The 22597-nt window shown below is 39.4% G+C and overlaps 1 protein-coding gene across 9 annotated transcripts in view; it reads right to left on the bottom strand.

Annotated features, from left to right (window-relative positions):
* The window catches only part of LOC116695118 (epidermal growth factor receptor substrate 15-like 1), a 61812-nt gene that overhangs the window by 3286 nt on the left and 35929 nt on the right, over positions 1–22597 (bottom strand). For all 9 annotated transcript variants that reach the window (XM_032525180.1, XM_032525185.1, XM_032525181.1 and 6 more), the window contains 6 exons: positions 18929–19065; positions 18279–18342; positions 15458–15603; positions 14647–14740; positions 3148–3309; positions 583–599 (listed from right to left, as the gene is read on the bottom strand). In XM_032525180.1, the coding sequence (XP_032381071.1) occupies positions 583–599; positions 3148–3309; positions 14647–14740; positions 15458–15603; positions 18279–18342; positions 18929–19065 (620 nt within the window). The remainder of the gene's footprint in view (positions 1–582; positions 600–3147; positions 3310–14646; positions 14741–15457; positions 15604–18278; positions 18343–18928; positions 19066–22597) is intronic.

Genomic DNA, 22597 nt, shown 5'->3' with positions numbered 1-22597 from the left:
ACAGACACAGTTTAGCTTAAGAATTTACTTTGCCACATTTTAACATTAAAACATGATGTTTAAGTATATGAATATGCAAAAAGCTTAGTGTTATATGCACCATAAAAAGTTATGTGTAAAGGCTTTAGGCCACCGTACAAGTTATTGTAGATCCAGTTTAATATGCATTTTATTAGTATTTCAGCAGGTTTCAACAAGTCAATGTTAAGGGGTCCCTGCTCCTTCTCTCTTTCAGCTAAGGGGTCCTTGGCCTAAAAACTGCTGCTCTAACGTATTTTCTGGTGTTTCCTGTGTTTTGCCAGAAGTTAAAGCAACTGGAGGGGTTAAAGATTTGATGATGCCATTGACAGGTGAGCTAATGACACCCTCTGGGTCTCTGATTCAAATTACAGATTTCTCTGGGTTTGAACATTGTCATACACATTTTGGATAATGTTAGTACCCAACTAAAAAATAAATAACATAGGTACAATCCTTTTTTTTTTACCAAAACACATGATTTAACATACATCTGAAATGCACTGCCTTATGGTTATTAATTGACATCATTTTATGTGAATTTCATTGTGTTCAGTCTCTTACCTTGGCTTTGTCAGGTCCTGTCAGAGAGGTGGATTACAGAAGAGAGATATTATGAACCAGAAATCCCTGAACCAGGAGAGTTTACACCACAGAACACAGACTGTGTGAGGGGATACCTGCAGTTTCTGTTCAGGCCTCTTTGAAACAATCTACACCATTTGTGCTTTGCTACTTGTTTTTTTTTTATTTTATTTTTTTATTGAACTTCAATCATGACATTTTACAATGCTAACAAACTACTAAATTTAAAGTAGACACTTGCCAATAACAGATGGGACAATGGACTGTGGTGAAACAGAACTGTCAGTGAATCCCTTCACGCAGCGACAAACAGCACTGGGAGCTAAAGGAAAGAGCAGCTAAACATGCAATGTGACATGCAGAGAGTGAGTGACAAAAGATGAGTCTGAGTGATGATGTCATCAGACTGCAGGTGGGACTCTATAAGCACTTCACGATTGGCTACGCTGCTGTATGCATATAGGGAGAAGCACTGAAAGTGTGCATGTAGCAGCATCCTTGGAGTAAATCAACACGTACTTCAGCATGTTCTGAATCACTACTTCACAAATAAATAATAAATATAGTTGCTCATGCTCAGACACCACCATCCTAAAGGATTAGCTTAGCTTAGAATGTAAATATGACGCACATGTTTATGACCGTTACGGTTCACTATCCAATTGGTTCAGCCCACAGACTGCATAAAACTGTCTCTTTCTTTTTTTCTTATGTCTTCATTTTTTCCTTGACTTTTCATTAATTTTATACTGCTGTCTTAGCCAGGACTCCCTTGTAAAAGAGATTCTGAATCTCAATGCCAATACAGAAAAAAATAAAATGAATGTAATGGTGTTGTGTGTACCTTCAGCCTTGTCTTTTGTTCCAATATACTTTAGTTATATGCTAGGGTGTAGCTTTGTTTTTTTTTGGACTGTGGTGGTACAAAACCCAGGAAATAATTAAGTGTATCCTAATGATAAATTATGCTAAAAGAAATAGTTCTAAACTATGTATAAGAAAAATATGTCTTACTTTCTTTATTGCTTAAAATAGGAGGCAATCACCGAGAGTTATAAAAATAAAATTATATCAAACAAATTTGAAAGTGGGGGGGGACACAAACAAGATTTTGAAAAGTGGGGGACATGTCCCCAGGTTGAGAATATAGTTGGGAAAGGATGCTTGAGAGTGGTAAGGAGACGCAAAACTACATTAACATAATAATATATAACCTGCATAACAAAAACAGACAGCTACGGAAGAGGATTAGGGACACAGGTAAAAAGAATAATTTGAGTTCCGAGTTCAAAGTCAAAATTCTGACTTTAAACTCAAAAGACAAATACATTTTCTTTTAACATGTGGCCCTAATCCTATTCTGTAGACAGCAGAGTTAAAGCACTAAGCAACTGCCAACAACAAATGATGAACAAAGTAGCACACGCACAGCAAGGCCATGCAGGGCAGACAGACTCGAGAGCTGAGAGTTGAGTTGTGATACTGCTGTGTCTCGTGTCAGATGGATAAATTGGACTCACAGTTAAACTGAGTAGCACCACTCAGCCAGAAGCAATATTCCCTGCTTAGAAAACAACAAGTATACAAATAACTGCCTGACTGAAATCTGAAACGCACAGTTTGTTGTCGTCATTCCCTGGTTGGTACCACCTCGGCCGTGGTTCTTAGTGAGGTAAGCTGTATTCTCACATATGATTTGATAAATTTGGCATTAAACTACGCAAAACACAAATTTGGCATTTATTTTTAATTTTTTTTTTAAACAATGTTTGTATTATTTTTTTCAGCAATACAATATTATGAATTGGCATTTGTTACCTGTGAGTTTACTGGTGGTGTTTGTGATCATCTTGTATGGGAATGTGTGTGCTGAGGGCTATACTGCGAAAAAAGGCTTGTACCGCTGCCAAGCTCTATTTTAACATACTAACAATTTAAATGTGGAATAGCCATCTGAATAAAAGTTTTTTAACTTTTTGAAAGAGTGCCTTGGGTATTTCTTCTCTTTCGAACTTTGTGCTCCCTTCCAAAAAGCACCTTCATTATTTGTTTGAACTTCTTCTAATAAATTTTCTGGTTTTCTCATTCTCAGAAAATAAGAAAATATTCACAAGTTTAATCAATGTTGATAATGATAACAATCAAGAGTTGCTAATCTGAAAAAATTCATCCGATAATGGGCTTTTGCCTTCACACAACTGGTATTAATAAGCATTCTCCTTATCTCAGTTCTGCCCACATTGTTATCGGGTCTCAATCTGCAATTAGAGAATGTGATCTCAGTAATCAGATTCAAGCCCCCAAAACTTCTTATGACCATACCTTGTTGTAAGGCATACAGTAGCAACTGAGATGATAACTCTGCTTCATCCTTTGAGCACTTTCAGAACTCATCAGTCTTTGTAGCATGCTAATGGCGCTATAACTTAAATCTAGTGACTGACAGCTATGTGGCCTGGTCTAGACAATGGCAACAGTATCACCCATCTCAACTTACAGAACTGAAGTCTGCTAAACCAGAGGTAGAATATTTAGAGGCTTTACTTGATGCTGAGGATGGGGCGAAAGGGTCTTTGCCGCTAAAAGGGTCTCCCGGGCCTTTTTTACTCTGAAACGGGTCGATGGCTTCACCGCCAAATGGCTGGAAGGGGTCACATGGTTTGGAAGGATCAGCTGTGCCAGACATGGTCACTGGAGTACTCTTACCTAGAGAGATAAAAGACAGAGGTAACCATCATCACAGGGATGAGAGTTTTCATATCATAGGAAAGTTTCTATATTTTTTTCCACCATGCCAACAAATCCTTGCTAACTTAAACAGGCATGGACAACCTGTGCAGTTTACGTGACTTTCCATTATCCAGTAATTACCGGTTGAATAAAATGATGAGGTCTAATTGTCTGTTAAAATATGCTACAGTGATTTTCACATCTTTTGTTCTATTAAAACAATAAACAATCATGTTTATTTCATTTTTTTAAAAAAAACAGAAATGTTTTATAGGCTACTGTAGTTCAAATGGCAACAAGCGGCATTACTGTTTCAAATGCTGTTGTTTTTTGTTTTAATATCTGGCTTGCAAAAGTTAATTATCTTAATTCAAGTTGGCACTTCATTATTTTATGAGTTTGTTTGGGTGCACTGTAGTTTGTATTTTTTTCAATGCACACACACAAACACACAATCACACAATCACACACGGTGGATGCAGGAAAAAATGCAGATGTACAGGATGACCTAAATTGAGGACAACTACATTATTGAAGGTGCAATGATAAGTTAAAGTCCAATAAGTACTTTATCAGTTTATTAGTGTCCCAGGCCGCCCCCCCCTACTACAGCACATGACGACTGCCCAATGTCCACGAGTAGGCTCATACAGACACAGCAATTCCTGTTTTTCACCTTTATGAGGCAATAAAAGAGGCAGTGGCGTGTGGATTTTTTAATCCACCCATCACTGTGGCAGGTGGTCTAAAACGTTAACTTCATGCCCTGTGCCCGTCAGTACCACGTGCTAAGAAAGTGGTTTGAACCTACAGATTTTATAACACATCCATGATCTACACAAGCACATTGACGGCCTTCTGCCCGGTTAAACCACTGCCACCATCCAGTTTTAGAAAACTAATATTGCCCCTCCTGCTATTATTATATTATGACCAAAAGGATTAATTAACACACATTCAATAGCCGCATTCCTCTCAAGGAATTCCGATTGTCATTTTTAAGTCTTTACTGACGTAAAATACAGTCAATAACTGTCTCTGGTACAGTGTATCAGAGATCACATAGATCACCTGTAATGTATTTGCCTGTTTTACACTCTTAGACCAACAGCTGGTGTTGTGAGCAAACAAAACTCAAGAAAGGAACCCCTTTGCAAACCACTTTGCTGGAAAGCTTCAATGCTTCATGAGGCTTCATCTCGTCATCACTAGATTTTAGCAAGGCTAGGTAGGTGAACTAGACAGGGTGGAGGAATGAGGTGGAGGATGAGGGATAAAATCAAATCCATGTTGGATTAGCTGCTCGATACAGAGAGAATGATGAAGGACAAAATCAAAGGCCGTAAGTTTTTCCTCATCCGACTCACGGGTCTAAGGATTTATATATATATGTTTTTTTTTTATCCATGTCACCTCCTAGGCTATGTAGTTTCCAGAAAAACAGCTGAAAGCAGACATTGCAGAAAAATCCATGCGATGATCTTCTTTACAAATTAAATACATTTCAGACTGACTGGCTGTCATGTGTTGTGTTAAGTTTTTAGAAATGTCTCTAGAAGTGTATTATTCAACTTCTGTTTTTGTTAAAAGAAGGACAAGAATATCACAATACTCAAAAATATTGAATAAAATAGGCAACCATGTAATGTGAAAGAATCGAATCCGAACAAAAGCATATCGTCCCAGCCACAGTCATAGTGATTTGTGATAGATTAAGTTGACTTGACTTTGTTAAGCTTGTTGTTTGTTCTTGTTCTGCAGTATGTCTTTTTGTGTGTAAATTCATTAATAAGGACACACAGTCAAGTTGTGACTCGGATAGCACAGACATTTCTGCTTTGTGGTGAGAAACACATGCTAAGAGAAGCATAAAAACAGAAATAAACACATATCACAGGTTTCAGGTCTCTCAGTATCTCAGGAGGAGGATGTAAAACGTGTATTGATAGCTGAGAGATACAATGACTCATCACTGCAGCTTGTGAGTTATTCTCCCCTTAGTGAACTATGTTGATAACACAGGATCTGATTTGATCCATTTAAAAACACATAAACACTACAGTTTCTAGTTCTCACAGCTCTGCCCACGCTCTGCTTCACCTCCGGTGTCACATTAAGGACAGCTACCAGCTTTTGAAAGCCGCACTCAAGTTTCACCTCCACTTGGGCACACCAAAGAAATGTCATATCGAGTGCCAACCCAAATTTTTTAAAAGTGATGCAGTGCTACATCCTCTGCTAGTATATGGGGGAAAAAACAGTCAGAGGACCAAAACCATAAGTGATACCCCATTACCCACGGAATCATTCTCAACGGTTTCCTGGTAAAACGTTTGGTTTGGGTTTCTGCCCACATTACCAACTGTTGGTTCACCAATTTACCAGCTAGATAATTCAACTGATGTTCATGTTCATAGACCACACACATTCACATTCCTGTTGACAGTTGCCATGCATTTATCAATGCTAATATATATGTTTTACTCCCACATAAGTTATCAAAGTCAGGATGTATGCATGTAAAACTAGGGCAACAATTAATGATTCATTTTACTATGTGTTGTCTATTTTGTTAAAAGTATTTCTATGAAGCTAAATGTATTCTATTGTATTTCTTCTTTTATGCCTTCTTAAACATTTAAAATGTAAACATAATAAAATGTTTTATTAATATTATTATTAAGATCTCTTACAATGCATTTCAGATGTGCCATCGCTGACAAAATAGTTCTGCATTTTCCTGAAATGACCAAAAAATTGTATTATATAATATAAAATGTAAAGACTTAGTAATGCTGTGGAACCACAGGTGGGTCCACACATGAACAAAATTAGCAACAGTAATCCTAGTAATGGCAGTTTCTGTTATTAACAGGGAGCTGAAGCTGGGCCTGGCAGAGGATCGTGGGAACATTAAAGAGTACACCATGTTGCTAGTATAGGTGTCAAACCACAAGACCAGTCAAACCGTTGACACACAACGTTCACATACGTATTTAGCTGCATTACCAAGATAACTCGGCTGATTAGGGTGAGCAGTTCATTTCACACTCCACGCTGAACAAAACTGCATGCCTGGCAATCAGTTTTTTCCTCTTTCAGTAAACTGCACACATACACACAAACACACTCAGACTTGAGAAACCACAATCATGAGCTCCACCCTGTTTTAAATTATCCACATTACTGGCATCTTGTTTTAATGACTGTCACAGGATTGCACATGCAGTATTTAATCAACTACAACAATACACAATTTTGCCCTAAATTATGCCAATTTACTTGTAGCACTGTCACTGCAGCCGTGACCCATTCACATGTGCAGTAGCTGATGTGAGAAAGTGACGCGGCATGCATATGTATGTGCAAGTAAGATAGAAACATGAAGTACATAATGTAATATGAAGAAGATTGTTTTATTGTTTAAAATGCTGGCATTAGCCCACTGTACACAGCCTGCAGCCCGACCTTCTCTGAACTACTCACCCGTGTAAACACACACACACACACACACACACACACACACACACACACACACACACACACACACACACACACACACACACAAAGGGAACAGAGAGGAAGCAAGTTGGGGTGTGTCTGCAAACAACAGGCCGAGCAAACCACACATCATTGCTCTTACAACATCACCCTCACATTTGTCTACACAAACATCTGAGCAGCTTAAAATTTCAAATCTATAGAAAAATCTAAATAAAAGTATTAGCATAAATTTTAGCTATTAGTGCAGAGTGAACAGTGGAGAAACAACTGCTGGAGTCTGATTGTTTTGGCTGAACAAATGAAAAGACTGGTATCGAACTTGTAACAGACTGTTCTCTAGTTCCAGTCTATAACCACTGAGTCAGCAAGCGTGAGGGATAGTGTAGTTGCAGCCACTGCAAGTGTGGCCAGTTTAGGCTGAACACAGAAAAGAGAGTTTTGGGCTATCGGGGTTCACACTACGGACACTTTCACACATATAGTTTGGTTCGATTCAGAGGTGAAGTTGCAACATTGTTCCATTCTTCGCTCAGTTTGCGTTCACACTGTACTTTATCAAACGCAAACACACACTGTAAACAAATGACATTTGGTCTTAACTTGCTGACACTTCTAGTCGCTCAAATAATGGAGCAACAACAAATTAATAACGTCTTGGTTTGTCTGGTTTTGCTTTAGTGTTTCTTATATTTTAGAAGTAGACAAACAATATGAGAAGCCGACAGTACGCGAGTGAAGGAGAGGGCGGCTCAGAGTAAAGAGAGATGATGATGTGTTGTCACAGATGACGAGCAAAGCATGGTCATAATTATGAATCTGAAAATTATCAATCTTTAAATCATTATATGTAAGTCTGTAAATTGTGTGCAATGTTGAAATTGCAGGTTAGTAAATGCACTGTTCCTTGGTTCACTTCCTTTATTTGGGTCGGATTGCATTCTCACCTAAAGTGAACCGAACTGTGGAGCGCTTGGAAGTGAACTGAAACCCCTGTTTTCAAGTGGACCAGAGTTCGGTTCAGAGTTCAGAGTTCCAAAACAAACCGGACTATCCGACCAAACGCTCAACGGGGGAAAAAGAATCCTATGAGCACCAAGTCTCATAGCAACAGTGTTGTCCTTTCTGGTAATGAAATCCATTCATACAGACATTTTGGAAATGACCACAAATCGAAGCATTAAATCCAACATTTTCCTTATATCTTTTAATTATCAATTATCATTCATTTCCATGTCATTAATGTGCGCCGGCAGTTGGACAGTTGGAGCCATATGGAGACACTAAGAGCGTTTTCACACCTAAAAGTCTGGACCAAGGTCCGAACCAGTGTTTTTGTTAAATTACACTGCATACATTTGATCCCATTCTTTTGGTTTCACATGGTGATTTTGCTAGTGCACTAAAGAACTTTCCATGACATACCTACGGCGTGTCGTCACCATGTACGTGTCTGTCCCCCTTTGATTGGTTAGTAGACAGGCGTGCATCTGACGTTGGCGTGTTGTCAATTTGGCATTTTTTCTTTTTTTCATCTGCTCAGAATTTTTTTTTGTCTGACCAAATTGAAATTAAATATCTAACCTCCTACTCTCCCCACGTATTTCCACAACTAATTTTTGTTCTAGCAGGGGCGGGTTTCTGGGTCTATTCTTCTTCTTCTATGGTACGTAGTTGCCTAACTTCCTGTAATTGGTCCAAATGCCCAAACCATCCAGTAAGTGTTTTTATACTGCAAACGAACCAACCCATGGTTCTGATTGGTCCAGACCAAGACCGACTCTTTGGATCGGATGAGAATTTGGTCTTTTGATCCGGACTGAGGTCCAAGACACTTTTCTCAACTCCAATTTTGATTTGGAACAAACTGAAAAGTCCAAAAGCCTGTACCAAATGAGGTAGGTGTGAAAACGCCCTAAAGCTCATGTGTTAGGAGCACTGAAGAGGGAAGTGAGAGAACATTTCTTGAGCAGTGTCCAGTGTCCTTCTATAGTAATCTCAATTTAGGTTGTAGTGCGTTCACACTAGATTTCTGAGTGTACTGTTGATGTACCCTACATCCCACAATACAAAGTGCTAAGGAAATGGAGGTGCTGCTCATAGTATACAAATTTCGGGCAGCATCTTTCATTGTAATGAAAAAGATGCCATGTTTGGATATATCATCCAGTAATGAATATACAAATGCTGTGCACACCTCTATCTCAAATACATGTCATGTATCTTTGTCTTTGTCACTCAAAAAAACACTAGTGGAGAAGGGAGAGACAATATTTGGTATTACTGGGGTTAGTCCAACACCCAACTAAGAGCTATAACACACCAGAAAAGCACATGGTCAATTTCCTGTACATTCAGGTTAACTTCATTTCATATTTGTCACCACTTAACATCAGGTCAAATAGGTCAGCAGACACCTCTGTATATATCTGCACATTAGTCAGGCCTGGGAAGTTCTATTTATATAGCACATTTAATCTCATTGTGTTTTACATTAAAATGCATACAGCAATAAGAAGCATGAATAGAGCATTTAAAGAAAAATGAAATATAAACAACCACACAACAAGCACTGCCTTAGCCAACAAACACAAATCACAAATACAAACACAGACACACAGAAACACACACACATACACACACACAGTTACAAACAGTAACACACCACCATGCAGACACAAAAGCTTATTTTAGGCCTTATGTGAAATGTATTTGCTGTGTTTTCCACCAGTTTCTTTATGAACTTAATCTAGCCATCTTCCAACCTTCTATCTGAGTACATTTCTGTCTTGCTTGCTATAATTCAAAAGCAAGTTCACTTAGTGCAAGTTCATAAAAGTTTAAATCTTTGCTGATCTGAACAGGTTGTTTGGTTGGTAGGTGTCTACACAGAAGCCTCCTTGCAAGCCTCCCTGTCTTTTACATCTGTTAGCTTGTTGGGGATTAACAAAATAAAACCTGTGTATGGCAATGGCAGTGTTGGCTACTATGGTTGAAGAAACAGAAAAGTAGAATTAGTGCCTTGCGGATTTATGCTTCTGTTAACCAGTTAAGTTGTAGTTTACATCATGTCTGTCCAGACCATGGACAGTAGTGGCAGCAGTGACGTCACCCATTGGTTTGTGGGCCGCTGTTTTGAAGCCTATGGCAATTTGTCCTTTACCATCTTGGTTTTTAGAAACCGAACGTGACGATTTTTAGACAAGAGGGTGGACCTGGTGAGGATGATGCTTATCAAGCCAGCTTTGTTTGTGGTTGCAATTGTGCTGTGCTAAGCTAAATGCTAAAAAAGGGAACTTGTACTGAGTGAAATTGAATCATTCCACTAAGTTTTACTGGCAAGTAAATGCAGACCTCCGGTTACTGGTGTACGGCAGTACACCAAAAATTTGTCAAACTTTACATACAGTTACCAACTACCACTAGCGCTAGCTAGCTAGCTAGCCAACCGCAAGGTGCTACAAAACTCTTAACAAGGACATTTTTAGGAGACCAAAATTTTCCAATTAACTTCGATGAAGTAAAACCAAACAGTGAGAGGGTCAAGGTTTAAGCCTCTGTCCTTGACAGGTTTTGACAGGTCACATCTCTAAAGCATTCCCATGCTTTATTGTCAATTTTAAAATAAATAGGACCATAACTGACCAATAGAACATTATGCCGAATAAAAGAAGACCTGAAACTAGCGATTAAGACCATAAACTCATTATTAAAATGTTTACTAAAGGTAATAAAGCAGGATCATTTTCATGCAAGCCGGCTTTTTCTTGCAACCAGTGGAGTTGCCCCCTGCTGGAAATGAGATAGAATGCAAGTTAAAAGCACTTCGACATTGGCTTCACTTTTCAGACCCAGAAGCTTTGTCTAGAGCTCTAACAATTTTATATTTTACTGTACATTTAATTGCTTAGAAAATTAACAATATAACTGTCTCTTTCAGTCTCTTTCAAATTTAAAAATATAAATGTATTGAATGAGTCCCAGGATACATCTTTTGTTATAAATCACTGTTATGTAACCCACATACAGTGCCTTGCGAAAGTATTCGGCCCCCTTGAACTTTTCAACCTTTTGACACATTTCAGGCTTCAAACATAAAGATATAACATTTTTATGTTTTGTGAAGAATCACCAACAAGTGGGACACAATTGTGAAGTGGAACGAAATCTATTGGATATTTTAAACTTTTTTAGCAAATAAAAAACTGAAAAGTGGTGCGTGCAAAATTATTCGGCCCCTTTACTTTCAGTGCAGCAAACTCACTCCAGAAGTTCAGCGAGGATCTCTGAATGATCCAATGTTGTCCTAAATCACTGATGGTGAAAAATAGAATCCACCTGTGTGTGATCAAGTCTCTGTATAAATGCACCTGCTCTGTGATAGTCTCAGGGTTCTGTTGGAAGCGCAGAGAGCATCATGAAGACCAAGGAACACACCAGGCAGGTCCGTAATACTGTTGTGGAGAAGTTTAAAGCCGGATTTGGATACAAAAGATTTCCAAGCTTTAAACATCCCAAGGAGCACTGTGCAAGCGATCATTTTGAAATGGAAGGAGTATCGACCACTGAAAATCTACCAAGACCTGGCCGTCCCTGTAAACTTTCAGCTCAGCAAGGAGAAGACTGATCAGAGATGCAGCCAAGAGGCCCATGATCACTCTGGATAACTGCAGAGAACTCCGCTGAGGTGGGAGAGTCTGTCTAGGAACAAATCAGTCGTACACTGCACAAATCTGGCCCTTATGGAAGAGTGGCAAGAAGAAAGCCATTCTCAAGATATCCATAAAAAGTCTTGTCTAAAGTTTGCCACAAGCCACCTGGGAGGACACACCAAACATGTGGAAGAAGGTGCTTGGTCAGATGAAACCAAAATTAAACTTTTTAGCCACAATGCAAAACGATATGTTTGGCGTAAAAGCAACACAGTCTCACCTCAACACACCATCCCCACTGTCAAACATGGTGGTGCAGCATCATGGTCTGGCCTGCTTTTCTTCAGCAGGGACAGGGAGAGTGGACGCAGCCAAATACAGGACCATTCTGGATGAAAACCTGTTGGGAGTCTGCAAAAGACCTGAAACTGGGACGGAGATTTATCTTCCAACAAGACAATGATCCCACATACAGCAAAATCTACAAAGGAATGGGTCACAAATAAACGTATCCAGGTGTTAGAACGGCCAAGTCAAAGTCCAGACTGAATCCAATCGAGAATCTGTGGAAAGAACTGAAAATGCTGTTCACAAACGCTCTCCTCCAACCTCACTGAGCTCCAGCTGTTTTGCAAGGAAGAATGGGCAAGAATTTCAGTCTCTCGAGTGCAAAAATGATAGAGACATACCCCAAGTGACTTGCCGCTGTATAGCAGCAAAAGGTGGCTCTACAAAGTATTAACACAAGGGGGCCCAATAATTTTGCACGCACCACTTTTCAGTTTTTTTATTGCTAAAAAAGTTTAAAATATCAATAGATTTCGTTCCACTTCACAATTGGTCCACTTGTTGGTGATTCTTCACAAAAAATAAAAATTGTATATCTTTGTTTGAAGCCTGAAATGTGTCAAAAGGTTGAAAAGTAACATCCATTATTTTTAGAGTCTATGGTCCAGACTCTCATAATATATGTAGTGTAGTGCATTTTTTGACACACATTTTCAACCCAGCATCAAAGAAGATCCAATCACCACAGTTTCAAGATTTGTGTCACCAATTCTTCTGTTCCTGAGTTATGGTGTTGAGTAATGGCCAGAAAAGTGTTTTTACAAAACATTATGATGTCACAGTGAAGTTGACCTTTTGGATGTACTGTAAAAAGTCATTGCGTCATTATTTTATACTAATGAAAATGTGTGTGGAATGTGAGTATGAATTCTTGAGTTAGGTTCAAAAATTAGTTTTAAACTTGACTGTTGACCAACAAAATCTCAGTTTATTTATGGGTCCAAGTGGATGTTTGTGCCATGCTTATTTGAATAGGGACATATGCTTAGACATAGACATTTGTACAGCATCACAGTATTTATATTTGTTGCTAATATCCAATGGCCGTCCCTAGAAGGGCTTTTAACCAGCGTTCACTAGAATAGGACGGGCGGACGGACAACGCTAAAACATAATGCTTCTGGTCACGGCTACTGCCAGCACAAAAGCACAAAAACACCAATCATTGACAGAAATTCATAGGAAAAGATGTCTAGATTAGGGATCAACCAATACTGATTTTTTAAAGGCTGATACCGATTATTAGTAGTTAATGAAGCCAATAATTGATATTTGACCTGATATGTATTAACAGTGAAAATGAAAATCTTTAAGTAAAAATTAAGATTTTGGAATGTTACAAAGTCCAACACAAAACTTTGTTTAAATGCTTTAAGCAATTATTTATTAAATTAGAAACTTTAAACATAATACCCAGTAACAGAGAGTGTTGTGGGTGGGACATTAAGTCAGACTCAGTGGTGGGTGAAACCGAAGCAGAGGGACACACACAGTGCTGTAGCCGAGCTAAAGCAGACCACTTTTTAATTCATTAACTTTATCGGCTGTCAGGCAAATAAAAACGCTGAAAAAATAAATTGATGTAATAGTTAATTAAATCCAGTTCTGTAGTAGTAGTAAGAAACGCAAATTTCAAAATTTGCTATTGTCAATATGAGAGGATACAAAAGATTCAATGACATGCTACAGTGCACAAATAACACACAAGTACATTGTGCGTGATGGCAAACACACGAAGGCTTTTATCTTCTCTGTACCCACAGTGACATTCTTTCCTGTTGACAGATCGAGCAGAGTTTAAGACTGTGCTTTCTACGTTAGAGGGAAAAAAAGCTTTTCTCTGGTTCCAGGAAATGTGTACATTTCAACACTGTTTACAACTAAATACTACATAAAAGTTGCCAGTCAAACGGTCTTAATATCTTATTCTATTCTTTTATTCTATGGAGGAAATTGTTTTTTTATATAGTCTTGCCTGTTGCATTTGATTACTAAGCTTGTTTTTAAGGTAACCGGTCTTTTTGTAGTGAGATGTATCTATTTGTTAGAGCTAAAGAGAACCAAGACATCCATTAACTATGGCTTTGCTTATTTTAAGAATAAAACTAGGAAAGACAAAATCAACAGTGCAAATACATTTTTACATGTGTTAAGTCACAACAAAACTATATACAGTATATCTAAGGAAGCACAATAAATCAGGTTTTGATTTAAAACTGCTCTAATCAATAGATTTAGTCTCAAATGATGATGATGTGTAATATGATGTCACCCATGAACCCACAGAGAAATAGAACCCACTAGGACAATAGTTTTCATGGTTTTCTCTCATCTTTGATTTAATTTCTATTACAATGTCCTGATAAATTTTTTTTGTTGTAATTCCTTTATTAATATTTTTGTCTTTTTTCTGCTCATAGTCTATGAACACATACACCCGTCTCCTTACTCTACATTCTTCAACGTGCACGTAAAACCCATCAGGGTGGTGATTATGGACATAACCATAACCCATGTAATCTCAAATCCTTAACCTTTGTTCCACTAGCCTAGCCTCGGACAGAGACCTTTTAATCATTCCCTTTTTCTTAAAAAGATAAAATTATGGTTATGGGGTTTTCTGTGCAATAATTAAGCTAAATCCATACAATAGTCAAAGTCAAACACCTTGCTATTTAACAAATATCCAACTATTATTTTGTATAATTAATGACTGAAGCTGTGATAAGGTTCTGATAGTGTCCCTATTACTAAGGTGCTAAAGGCTACATTGGTACAAAACAGCCTGTAGCCTCTGTAGTGTGACACTCACCACTGGGGGGTATGGGCCTTGGGGGAACACTTTTCTTCGGTGGCAGAGCTGGCATGTCGTTCTTCCTGCTGAATGGGTCGTCCACAAACATCGACTGCAAAGAGTGAGAGGAGGAATATGTGGTTCTTTGAGCACTCAGCCAAAACAAAGTATAATCACACGATTCAATTTCTCACACCCAACTAATTAAAACAATAATAATGATTAAATTGGACCAAATATGAGATATCCTTTATTGGATGTTCTGCTAATATGGCATTTTATAGAAACATTTTAGTTTTGGGTACCACCTAAGAATGTTAAATCAATGTGTGCATCAAACCTAACTAAATTACTTTTCACAGATTTAATGATTGTAGCTGGAGCCCAGTGAACTTCTTAAACAAGGTTTGTCATATAGGTTTTGGGGTGTTATTTATTTGTTATCTGCTTTCCAAACATTTGAGACACAGATTAAGTAATAATAATGGTCCAAAACGATGTGAAATATTTTTTTTTAAGATTATTATTGGGCTTTTTAGGCCTTTATTGTGCAGGACAGCTGAAGATGCAAAAAGGGAGAGAGAGAGAAGGGAAATGACATGCAGCAAAGGGACGCAGCCTTTGTACATAGGGCATGTCCCATTTAAGGTGAGCTATCTAGGCAGCCCTTGCATATGCTTTTTAATGAAAAACGTCACATATTCTTGAGGGAGGACCCTTAATCCACCCAAAAAATACATGCACCTAAGAGATCCGGAAGGAAGTGTTTTAGGAAAACACTGCTATCTACCCAAAGAGTGTTTTCAGGATAAGTTTTGGCCTCTGGTACCTTATCGTAGTCTGGCAGCCAGCCAGCTCTGCCTTCAAAAGGGCCTCTGGGCTTCGACATGAGACTGAAGTCTGCAAACCCAGCAGAGCTGTTACTGCTGCTGTTGAACGAACTGCTGCCAAAGGGGTCCAACGTGCCAAACAGGTCTGAAAAAAGCAGTCACAATTCATTTAAAGGCATTAACATTCATGTCACTGACTGACATTCACAATCAGTGTCCATAATGACTAGCTTACTTACAATTTTACTTCGGTCCGTTTAATGCCATAGCTGAACAACAAACACGGAGGAGCAAAAATCAATCCCAATGTAACCAGACCACAAACTACAGCATGGATGGCCATAGAGTGTTGTCAACTGACACAGTGTCAGCATCTCCTGAATTTCTAATTTGCACTTCATCCACATTTTTTAAATCTCAAAATTGTACGGAATAAAAAGGAGGCTATTGTGTAGTTAACTGGCTTAAATCTTAAGTATTTAGTATGTAGAAGTTAATGGGTCTTGGTCTTAGGCTTGTAAAGGAATGTCAAAATTGATCATAAACTATATTTGGGTTCACCTGCAGTGGGATTATGGTAAAAGCCAACACCATTGGAATCCACTGAACTCAATCAACATTTATCTGGTCAGTCAATACATTTAAACAACAACAAAATGATTTTGGTCAGTCGATCCACCATTTTGGTTGACTGAAATATAACAGCTACTGGACGGATTGCCAATAAAACAGAGACAGTAGCCTCTACACGAAGGGTTCCGCATTGCTGACGAAAAGAAGATCCGTCATTACGCTGGCTTTGCTTTTACACACTAAACCAAACAACGCTGCCACAGTGTGATTTTAGATAGCATGAGCAAAACAGGCGCGACAACACAACAGCTTTGGCGTTGTGTGTTGTGTGTGTGTCTACATGTATGCCAGCTCTCCCTTTTACACATAAAGATTTGGCTCTGTTACAACCCCTGCTGTTTCTTCAAGTGACACCATGAGGTGAATTTCATTCACAGCCACAAATCTGTGCAAGATCTGCTAATCAATATTGATTAGCAAATCTTGATTGGCAACACGCTAAAGTAAGATGCTGAACTTAGTTAACATTGAACCTGCTAAACCTCAGCATGCTAACAGTGTCATAGTGAGCATGCAAGTCTCTGATGTTAATATTTAGCTCTTACTTTGGTGTATACATTTTGATTCTTTGGTTATAAATGTCAGGCCTAAGCAGAGCCAATGTGGCTGTATTTGAAGTAGTATCGACAATCTAAGTTGGGAAGTGAGTAGGCAAATGGGACACCTTTCCTCTCCAGCCATGGTTTTGATAGGCAAACCAACATGGTAACCTTAGTCTGAGCAAGCAGTGGCCTCACTGTGGTGATAGGCTCAAGTTTCTCCAATCACTGAGGCATTCAAGCTGACCCACATTGTGTATGTGTTTGTATGGACTGCATTAATATCTTGGAGGAAATTGAAGAGCTTGTCTTCTGCTGGAGTGAACAAACAGCTGACTGAAAGAGCTCCAGTGCACTGACAGCAGATACTTATTCTTTCGATTAAGACTCATGCCACCACAAAAACAACCTAACCACTGCCAGAGACAGAACTGACTCCACTCTAACCTCAGATTAGGGTTGGAAAATCGCTCTATAATTTGTCTATTTTTCTAAACTGCTGTACCAAGGTATACCAAGATCATTATCCTTTTAATATCTGTGGTTGTATTAAGGGCCGGACACACCAACTTGACGGCTGACCGTTGGCAGAAAAGGCATTCGGACTGACTGCCTCCCCGATTTGAAAAATAAAAGTGCCTTGGAACACACCGAAGAGATACCAACTGCCGACAGTGTTGGTATCTCGTCACGTGGGTCTGGTTTCTCCGAAAATTCAAAGCCAGACTATCATAGCGGCTTGTCAATAGTTTGCCAAAATGTGTTTCTGAAAACATTTTAAGTGAGAAATAGGCCATGCAGTTGCTGAATCTGTCTTCAATACAGATCAACAAAGGTCAGTTTAAAAGATTTTGAGACTCTAGTCACGCTCATCCCTATCGTCATTTCCGGGTTAGCACTCTACCAATCAGACTGGTCATTTGAGTCCAACTGCCAGCAGTACCCACCTTCCGACCGAGCATGTCAGGTCGGCCAAAATGAAGGCCGCTGGCCCATCCGATGAACAACGGCATGGAACACACCATACAGACTCGAGTCACCGACCTCGCCAGAATGTCTGTCGGACGATTATCGGGTTGGTGGGTCAGGGCCTTTAAGCCATTGTAAGCTAATCCAGTGCATTAATGAGTAAGAGTATTTTATGGCAATATTGGATATTGGCAAGCACAAAGACGGACAGATTCCTTACATCCCTTAGTTTTTAATTAAAAAAATGCCTTGCTGTTATGTGCCTCTGCCAACCAGCCAAGTTGAAGTTTACATACATGTCTGTGTCGTGAAGACTTTGAATGAATAAAATAATAAAAGGCATTAAGTGTATTTTGGGGGGGAAACATAGATGCTTCACACAAACCTGTTCCTAATGGCCAGAAAAGTATGTCTCAGTAAAGTTGACCTTTTGGATTTAAAATGTCATCACTTTATCATTCTATCCTACTAGTCTACATTTGTGTGAAATTGTCATATTTAGTGTATAAATTACAGTGTGGCCAAAAAAGCGTTTTGTGAGGAAACAGTAACCTTGACCTTTGACCGACAAAATCAAATAAGTTCATCTTTGACTCCAAGTATATGTTTTTGCCAAAAATAAACATACATGATGTCCACAGACAGTGTTGATGTGTTGGAATAAAGAATGAAATCATACCTGGTCCTTTGGGCTTTGAGTTGCTTGAGGAGAATGGGTCATTGCTTGTAAAGTGACTGGTTTGCTGCAGGAAGCATTAGAACAGGGAATAGATTAATTGTAAATTCACTCAAGTCCCAACCAAACCTATAAATTATGCCTTGGCTGTTGACTGTTGTTTTTCCATCCATCCATCTTCATCCGCTTATCCGGTATTGGGTCGCGGGGGCAGCAGCTCCAGTAGGGGACCCCAAACTTCCCTTTCCCGAGCAACATCAACCAGCTCCGACTGGGGGATCCCGAGGCGTTCCCAGGCCAGGTTGGAGATATAATCTCTCCACCTAGTCCTGGGTCTTCCCCGAGGCCTCCTCCCAGCTGGACGTGCCTGGAGGTGTTCCTGGCACCATTACTTTACACCATTATTTTAACATCTATATACAATCAGATTATACTGTACTGTTTGGGTGAACAGCAGAGGACACGCTACCAGAAATCTCAAGCGACTCTTACAGCGCTCATCCATCCAAAGGCAAATCCAAACTAAGCAGTTGTATTACTGATTAAGTATTCCAACAATAATGAGTAATCTTAAAATCTGTGCCACTACTGGGATTTGAAATAATTATGTAAGTTAAAACTCCATGTTCCGGCCCTCGATCTTGAACAAGTACCTTGGAAGGTAACGTGGCACTTTTACTGAAGGGGTCCGGTGTGGAGAAGGGATCCATCTTTGTGGTCTTCTTGAAGAAATCTTCTGACGAAGCCTTGAACGGATCTGTCTCTTTGAACGGGTCGCCTCCAAAAGGATCTGCAGCAGAAATGATGGACGACTTTAAGCTACTAAAATTCTCAATGTTGTGTACCTTAAAAGTTTCATTAACCAGACAACGGGATCAGGTATTACTGAGAAATTTAAAGGACAGATGCCAGTTTTCAAACACCTTCCAATAGACTTTACACACAATCAGCAGCAGAATCGCTTTGATGCCGGTGTAAGCCAACAAGTCTCACAGTAGCTTTATTTTAAAGGTTAGACACCCCTGGATTTTACGCCTCAACTTTAATTTTGTTTGTTTGTGACATTTCAACTGGCAACTAATGAGAGACAGCAGTGATGCACCGTCAAAATGGAAATTTTGTTTTGTGGTCATCTGGAGAAGCCCACATGATCACAAACAGCATAGTTGTTCAAGGTTGATATCCACCCTCGGATTGCGGAATATTTTGAATGGGCTAATGAGGACTCACCAATGAAACGCTCTTAAGCAGTACTTAATACCAATGATCACCTCACAGCTGCTGATTCCGGACTCATCTCCATCCTCATCCTCCTCGATCTCAGTGCGCCTTTGATACCATTTCGCACTCCATTCTCCAATAGACTTTCTTCCCTCGGCATCTCTAACCCCTCGACTGGTTCCGCTCATATCTCTCCGACCGCACTCAGTTTATTCAACTCAAATCTTTCACATCCCACCCTTCCGTTACTACTGGCGTCCTCAAGGTTCAGTTTTGGCCCCCTCCTTTTTCACCTAACTACTTCCCCTTGGCAATATCTTCCGCAAATTCAACATTCATTTTCATTGTTACGCAGACGACACCCAGCTCTATTTATCCAGCAAACCACTCCTCGCTCCCCCCTTGTCCCTTATAACTGCCTACTTGAAATAAAGACTGGTTCACCTCAAACTTCCTTAAACTAAACAGTGATAAAACCGAAACTCCTCCTCGTAGCCACCAAGTCCACCCTATCCAAAATCAATAGTTTCTCTCTACCAATCAACAACTCCTGGTCTCCCCTCCTCAGGTAAGAGTCTGGGCGTCATCTCGATTCCTCCCTCTCCTTTCAGTCACACATAAATAATATCTGCGGTCTGCATACTTCCACCTACGCAACATTAACCGCCTCGTCCGTCCCTTACCACTCACACTGCCTCCATCCTTATCTACAGCCTCGTCACCTCCCGCCTTGACTACTGTAACTCTCTCCTTTTTGGCCTTCCTCAAAAATCCCTCCATAAACTTCAACTTCTTCAGAACTCAGCAGCTCGTGTCATCACCAGAACCCCCTCATTCATCATATAACCCGGTTTTCAGCAGCTCCATTGGCTCCGGTTCAATTCAGAATACAATTTAAAACCTTCTCCATACTTTCAAAGCCATCCATAACCTTGCCCCCCAATCTATCAGAACTCCTACACATTGCCGTCCCCTCCCGCTCCCTCAGATCTTCCTCCTCCCTCCACCTCACTGTCCCCCATGCTCCCCAGCTCTGGAACTCACCCCACCCGACCTCCGCAACATCAACTCTCTCCCTCTGTTCAAATAGACTAAAAACCATCTGTTCCAGCTCGCTTATCTGTAAATACACTGTTCTGTTTTGTTTTGTTGTTTGTTTTGTTTGTTTGTTTTGTTTTATTGTTTTGTTATTACTACTTACACTTTTATGTTCCCATATCTGTCTTTTTATTCTCTGTAAAGCGTCCTTGAGTGTTAGAAAGGCGCTGTTAAATAAAATGTATTATTATTATTATTATTAATAATTTAAAAAACACTTATAGATAGTATTCCAGTAACAGCTTGGGCACACAAAAAGGAAAAAGAAATGTAAGTAAAATGTACAATTTGTTTCTCTGTTGATGATATGGACCTGTTTCAGAATGTACTTTATATTACTATGATATTACTTATATTACTACTATATCCACGACGTTCCACTTCCGGGGTTAGACCTCGGCAGTGCTGTAGTGCATTCACTGATTAATTTGCATAATTTTTAACCGTCAGCTCCGAAATTTGCAACACACTGCTCCCTCACTTGGGCAAGAGAGGTAGAAATGTGACAGCAGAAAGCGGTGCTGTGGAGGAAGGTCTGGCAAAGCGACAATATACTTGTTTGGCATTTAAATTGCAAAATGTTCACTTTGAGTGGCCAGAATGAAAACATTAAAGTAAAAACAAAACAGCATCAGCATTTTGACCACATGTTGCACATATACTATTTTGTGTATAAGGTAGTTTCAGGGTTATTTGGCACATTCACACTGTTTTGATATCTTCGATTGTATGTTTGATGACCTACATCAGCCTAAGTGTTCCAATTAATCAGTTGTCCACACATCTCCCTGTAATACCTAGTCTAATACTTATAATGCCTATGTTGTTCAGTATTGCAATCATAACAACATGACGCATTCAGTGCTTTACTATCTATATAATAGATATAGGTATCTAGTAGATAATTATGATAAGAGGCCCCTTGTAGGTCATGAACCCAGGCAAGATTTACTGATAGTCAATGCTTTCTCATCTTTCACATCTAGCATCAGATTTCAGTGAGGTCTGACAGAAATGCTCTCCTGGATCAAATGTTTGCAGTTAAACGGGTATTTGCATTGGATTCCAAGGAAAATCCGATGCATGATGGGTGTTTGCACCAAATGATCAACAACAAAGAATTGGAGAAATGGATGCTTTCGCATATAAAACAAACCCAATGCAAAGGCATCGACTGAAAAAGCAATAATGGGTTGTGTACTGCGGGGCAGTTGGAGCAGTTTCACTGCCGCGTAAAAACGGCGATTTGCATCGCTGATCTCCATCTACTAAGCATAGAAGTGAAACTTCACAATATTGCTGAAGAGGGAAGTGTGACACAAGTGACAGTTGCACTTACGGCTGTTTCACATATGTAGAGGGACGTCAACACAAGACAAGGCTGCCAACACAAGCACAGGCCACTCTTGGATGTGTATGATTGTTAAGATAGGGCTGGCCGATGCGGAGAAAATCATATATCACAATATTTTTTACCAAATACCTTGATATCGATATTGCAATGATATAGTAGGGTTGACTACTGCTATTTTCCACAAAATATTTACACAATGACAGTTTTGATAAATAATCATCAGTAATGTGGATATAATGACTATGTGGGTACAGGCACATAATAGAACAGCTAGAACAGTCTGGTAAGTCCAAAAATGACATCACTTTACTGTAATATAGCCTTTAAAACCAGGAAAAGATAATACCTAAGCCATATTACAATTATGATATCTAGTCTCCAATTATGATATCAATATAATTTCGGTATACTGCCCAGCTCTAGGTTAAGACATTACCAGGGAATTACAGTGTTTGCGTTTTTCTGTGCGGACCAGAAGAGGACAGTTGACCTCATGCAGGTTAGTTGTATATCAACGACAATTCATCTAGGGGATTGTTCTGGTTCCGCTGGAAGATCTGCTGGATGTCCCTCATTTTTGGCCGGATATTCCTAACCTTCAACTTTTGGTGTTCTAAACTCTGGTGGATTTCTGAGGACTATGGTTAAC

This window comes from Etheostoma spectabile, chromosome 9 (assembly GCF_008692095.1).
Source record: "Etheostoma spectabile isolate EspeVRDwgs_2016 chromosome 9, UIUC_Espe_1.0, whole genome shotgun sequence".
NCBI lineage: Eukaryota > Metazoa > Chordata > Actinopteri > Perciformes > Percidae > Etheostoma > Etheostoma spectabile.
The sequence above is the reverse complement of the archived record's forward strand: the minus strand, read 5'-3'. Positions and strand labels throughout refer to the sequence as shown.